This window comes from Mobula birostris, chromosome 9 (assembly GCF_030028105.1).
Source record: "Mobula birostris isolate sMobBir1 chromosome 9, sMobBir1.hap1, whole genome shotgun sequence".
Classification (NCBI taxonomy): Eukaryota; Metazoa; Chordata; class Chondrichthyes; order Myliobatiformes; family Myliobatidae; genus Mobula; species Mobula birostris.
In genome coordinates this window covers 60,684,337-60,689,656 of record NC_092378.1, presented here as the reverse complement: position 1 = coordinate 60,689,656, position 5,320 = coordinate 60,684,337, and the positions used below count along the sequence as shown (strand labels likewise).

The window sequence follows — 5,320 nt, the reverse complement described above, 5'->3', positions numbered from 1 at the left end:
GCTCCCTGTTCTGGTTCAGTCCACTCTAGACTACAAAAGGCTGCTCAATGTAAATCAAAGGGCTCGTTGTCATTTCAGTAAACCCTGGCAAAACCTTTCACATTTACATAAAAACATCTGACTTTCCTCAAATCAGAATGCAAGATGCGAATTTTTGATCACCAAACATGAAGGATGCAGGACAAATGTAGGCTTTTGCAAATCAAAATTGCAGATGCTGGAAATTCAGAACAGAACTATTTCATTGCAGTTGCCCAAAACTTTAAATTTAAAGAGTTTAGGCAGCAACTAAGGAAAGAATCAGTTAAAAGTCAAACACCTGTCAGTCAGAAACATCCATGGTTTCCCTTTCAACAGATGCCACGCAGCAGTTTTTGTACCTAGGTCAATGTAGAACATGATCTCTGTGAATGATAGAACAAATTTAAGATGACAACTGTCCTGCACACATTCCTAAATGTCAACATTTGGGGAAACTGACAAGACATAGTAAATTTGTATAATAATTCCACTCCACCATCAGCTCCATTCCCCCACCCCCCCAAAAAATTAGAAAAATATCAGAATATTAATTTAAAATCAATTATTGTTAAATAACAAAGGAAGTAAACTGTGGGTGCAGCATACAATAAGAGAGCTACAAGTGTGACCCACAATGTCAAATGCATTAAGAACTACTGCCTTGCTGCGTGGCTGGTGTGGGAAGTGGAAATTAGTCTTATCAGTCTCTGTTTCCTACAAGACTAACTGACAGTCCCCTGTGACTTTTAACATAACCAGAAATGGAAAGAGCATCTATTATAGATGCACACACCCCTATCTAAAGCATTGTAATCTTACCATTGTTCTATTAAAATAGATGCCACTAAGGAAAGGCACTTCACCTTGTATAATGGATTACTCCCTGCCACACAATCCTTCCCTGACTTTCCTTTAGGGCTAGTCTAAAAAAAATAAAATTGAAAGCTTACCAGAAGCCGCCAGATAAACAGATGTTTGAAGTGTGTCCTGAGCCGGTCTGCTCACTGAAAGAAAGGGGTCGATATCCATCACAGATCCGGGGGGGGGGGGGGGGGGGGGGGGAGCTCAGTGAAGTGCCAGTATCATTCGATGCCACTTTGCGATGCAATGGATCTTATGTGCCAGAGATGTGAAATGTGATCTTGTATGTCGTGCATGTGCTTACAAGACTGGAAAGTATATCCAAGCTTGAAGAAATTGTTGGGGAGAGGGGATCAGGAAGACACCAGGATTACCAATGGGAGCAAGCCGTTAATAACCAGCCCCTTTCTGGGACTGAGAAAGCTGAACAGCAAGACCCGAGATGCTCAGACTTGCCTACTTCAAAGGCTGATCTTCACACCAACAAGCATTTAATGCTACCTTGTCCAACAGAACATCTGAATTCCCCAAAATCCACGACAATCAAAAGTAGGAAAAGTAGGAATCTGCTTTTGATGCTCAAAAATCCACCAAAGTTTTCTTTTAAAAAGAATGTCTGGGATGAGAGGTTTTCCTTGTAGCCAGACCATGTCCAAAGTTAACTAATTCCAAGTGCTGACAATTCCGGCTGGCCACAGCTCTCAAAAATAAACTTGTTTGGGGCAATGCAATTTTAAACATAGCACTAGCTGTGACTTTCACCGAATTTAGTAAATTCATGTGGAATACTGTACGTGGAGATGTGCTGCAAATACTCTCCCATTCCAAAACCAAACACAGAGGCCAATTTCTTGTTTTGTTAAAATGGCAAGATAGGAAACATTTTATTACAATAGAAGACAAAAATTTTCTCTTGCAAAATAGAAATCTGTACAACTTTCGCCACCATGTACATGAACTGTACAAATTTACAGCAGTTCATAATTTAGCAAATATCAAGAGATGGTCAAAATAGAATTCACAAATTCAATATTTGTGAGGCTACCTGGTCACAGAGGACAAGAATCCACTTCACTGTAACAGTGCTTAAAAACAAAACCCTAGGCTAGTAATGTACAGATAATCCAAAGGAGAGTAGTCAAATGTTAAAGAGCAGCGTGCTCTTAAGAACTGGACAAAGGCTGTTAAACCCAATCTAAAGGACAAGAATTACCACCCATCCTCAATTTCAAAGTACAGTGGATTCCAGTTAATTGGCCCATCGGTTAATCGTGACAGCTGCTTATTGGGACAACTCTTAGAACGCAAAAACTAATCAAGAAAATAGCCCTTTGATACTCTTTTTATTTGGCACAATATGCCATTTAATTGTTGCCGAACAATCTACGTAGGGCCTGGCAAAACAATTGTGTGGCTGTTAAGACCCTACACAGTGCTTAGATTAAACACTTTAAATAGTGTCAGTTGCATGTTTGTATTCAAATAGCAGTAACTTTTGCCATTGATAGTTGGCAAGAAGTAGTAAGACAATTCAGAACTGTTTTGCTCACTATAGTTTCAAGCATTCAGGCATGGAGATGCCAGAAATGGCCACAAGTGAAAAATCAAACAATTTCACTACTTCATGTTAGGAATTATGAAGGTGTCAACAATCATCTTGAATGTCACAATGAAAATGAAAATTTGGAGGATGCAATCATCGAAAGGACTGTATGCACTGTCTCCGCTGCTTTTGCTCAATCAAAAGAACACACTTTTTGAAATCCTCTGTTGCTATTAGTAATAGTTTTATAGTACTGCAACGTTCATTTGTTCTGTATTTCACTTAAATACATAATTTGTTACTCAATTAAGTGGTAGTTTGTCTTTTATATTATACCCTTTTAACAATTGTTATGAAACTTTAGCTAATTGCGACAACCATTTACTTGGGCCAAAATGCACTGGTCCTGATAGGTCCCAATTAACCAAAATCCACTGTATTTCTAAAAAGCAAATTGCCAAATGTCAAAATACTGAGTTATGGGTACAAACAGTTGGCAGTTTTCAATTCCCCTTCTTTCTAGACATACAAATTTTGGTTTGATTTGGTAGACTGCTGGAAATAGTTGAAATGTGCCCCAGTTTTAAAAAGACACACACAGCCTGTGTGAGCTACACGGCTTCCCCTTAACATTCAAGAGGTGCAATCAACTCCAAAGCAAAGCCCGGTGTGGGTCTCCAAGGGAAGCCTTCCTCCTCTCCTCCCTCTCAGGACAACCCCCCCCTCCCCCACACTGGCCATTTGCAATGCAGCCCTAACTTGACACTGTCATCATGCTCAAGGTTTTGCAAGGGCTGGTCCTGCCCATCAGTAACTCGTCCTTGCAACTCGTCCGGCTGCCGTCCACCATCGGGTGCGCCTCGTACAGCACGCAGATCGAACCATCTTCGCCGATCCGGTAAGACACCTCGTAAGGGTCGACCCAGAGTGTAAGCTCGCTCGGCAGCAGTTCGTAAACTTGCTCGTTGCTCAGTCCGATCCGGCTCGCCGCCTTCCAGATCAGCGGATCCATTTTATGGTTGATCCGAATGCACCGGTAGCCGGAGCCTTTGCAGGGCTTTTCGGGGAACCAGTGATGTTTATAATGGTCTGCGACAAAAAAAGGGCGAAAAATGAATGAGCTTCTTTGTTGCAATGTTTTCCTTCTCATGTAAATACTAAACAATTGATTAAATCAGCAACAAGGAACAGGTTTGCATTTCGGGGCCAGATTTTGCATTTGACGTGGACTTTGGAAACTTCACCGCTGTCAGACTGTGGCACTTCGCTGTCTTCGACTTCACAACGAGAAATTGTTCCTATGTTTAACAACAAAATGTGTGTGTGTGGGGGGGGGGGGAGTGGGAGTGGTGGCGGAGTCCCATTTTGCAATAGTTCGCGAAACGGGTGGGGGCGGAAATTATAATTTGTGTCCACGCAACGTTGTGAACCAGCTCTAAAAGAAACACCATCGGGGACAGAGCAAAAGAACTGTTTAAAAGTGCCGGAATCGTTTTGTATTTCGTGATGCTGGTTTTATTTGGAACTACTGGGTGTGGAAACTTCCCCTGTTGTCAGAAGCTTTCGGCATTGATGTGGACCCCAACTTGCATCGCTGCCATGTTTATTTGCAGGGAGGGATTTGCCCCCGATTTGCCGTGTGGAATAGGCGAGGAGAAAGTAAAGGGGAAAGTTACACTCGCGCGGCGCCGTGGACCAACTCCACAGTGAAACATCAATGGGGTCAGTGTCCCGGGATCAGGCGGTGCGCGCTCCCGCCACCACCACCCCCCGCGGGCTCGCTCCCGCTCCCGCGCACTCACCCGCCAGCAGGTCCTTCAGCGACTGGCAGAAGGTCTGCAGCTGCCGCTCGTCCACGGTTGCCTTGGTCCGGAGGAGCTTACAGATAAAGCCCACCGCCGCGCTGATCTCTGGCTTCATGTCGGCCCAGGCGCCCAGCGCGTACATTGAGATAACCCCGAGACGGGAGGGGAATAAAAAAAAACACGAACTCCTGCCGAGTGACGGCGCGGACTTGTTGTGAATGGGGTGACGGGTCGTTGCTGAAGAGAAACTTGGTCGAAGAGTCTGGTGGCTGTTTTTTTGTTTTCAAACGAAGGTTACGGCGGAGGCGGCTTGTCGTCCACTCCGGCGCTCGTCGTGTGGGGCTCGATGAATCAGCGCTGCTCGGGATCGGCCATCGCGGCCGCTGTCATCGACATGGCCTACTCCAGTCGACTCCGCCGCCAAACGGGACGCGGTGGTCGAGGGAAGTGCCTTATATAGGGTCGCGGACGGGACGTGACGTCGTCATCGTCGGTGAGGAGAAGGAGGGGAGTGGCCTCTGGTGGAGGAGGGGAGGTTGACGTTAGCGCTCGAGTGGGATGCGGTGATGTAATTTTCCACGGATGTCAACAAGCAGTCTGCGCAGGCGCGGAGGGGAAGGGCACGTGGTGCTGGGCTGTTTGTAAAGATGCGATGTTTGTGCCGTGGGAGAGGGTCATCCTGATGCAGTAGTAAAGTTTGGAAGGTTAAATTAGATTTGAGAGCAAAGGGATCCGAAGGGGGCGGAGACACAGATTACTGAGAGTTGCCTCAGGAGCCACTCGATACTGCTGTTCTGACAAAGCTCTGGTTTAGTGGTAAGGTTTAAATCATTCGTGCAGAAGTAGCTTTAAAAAGCAGAAGAGCATTGAAGCTGCATTTTACCTGTTTTTTCATGTTGATAAACTGCTCTGGCCTGCAAACACTCCTGCATTGAAACTCACGTACATTGCAGTGAAACCGTTTCAATTTAGGAGTGTAAATCCAGGTATCTGTAATTAAAGATCCAGTATCAATAAATATATATCTTAAATTAATACATTATTGTCAGAAACTTCCGGCTCAGTAGCGAAGGGAATCAGCCGTGTTCAC

General features: G+C 44.8%; 1 protein-coding gene across 1 annotated transcript; it reads right to left on the bottom strand.

The window, feature by feature from the left end:
* Nucleotides 1-1,729: 1,729 nt before the first annotated feature.
* LOC140202796 (protein BTG1-like) lies at nucleotides 1,730-4,672 on the bottom strand. Its single transcript, XM_072268156.1, has 2 exons — nucleotides 4,228-4,672; nucleotides 1,730-3,514 (listed from the first exon to the last, which is right to left on the bottom strand). The coding sequence occupies exons 1-2, from the start codon at nucleotides 4,370-4,372 to the stop codon at nucleotides 3,180-3,182; spliced, it is 480 nt and encodes a 159-aa protein (XP_072124257.1). The 5' UTR covers nucleotides 4,373-4,672; the 3' UTR covers nucleotides 1,730-3,179.
* Nucleotides 4,673-5,320: the final 648 nt, after the last annotated feature.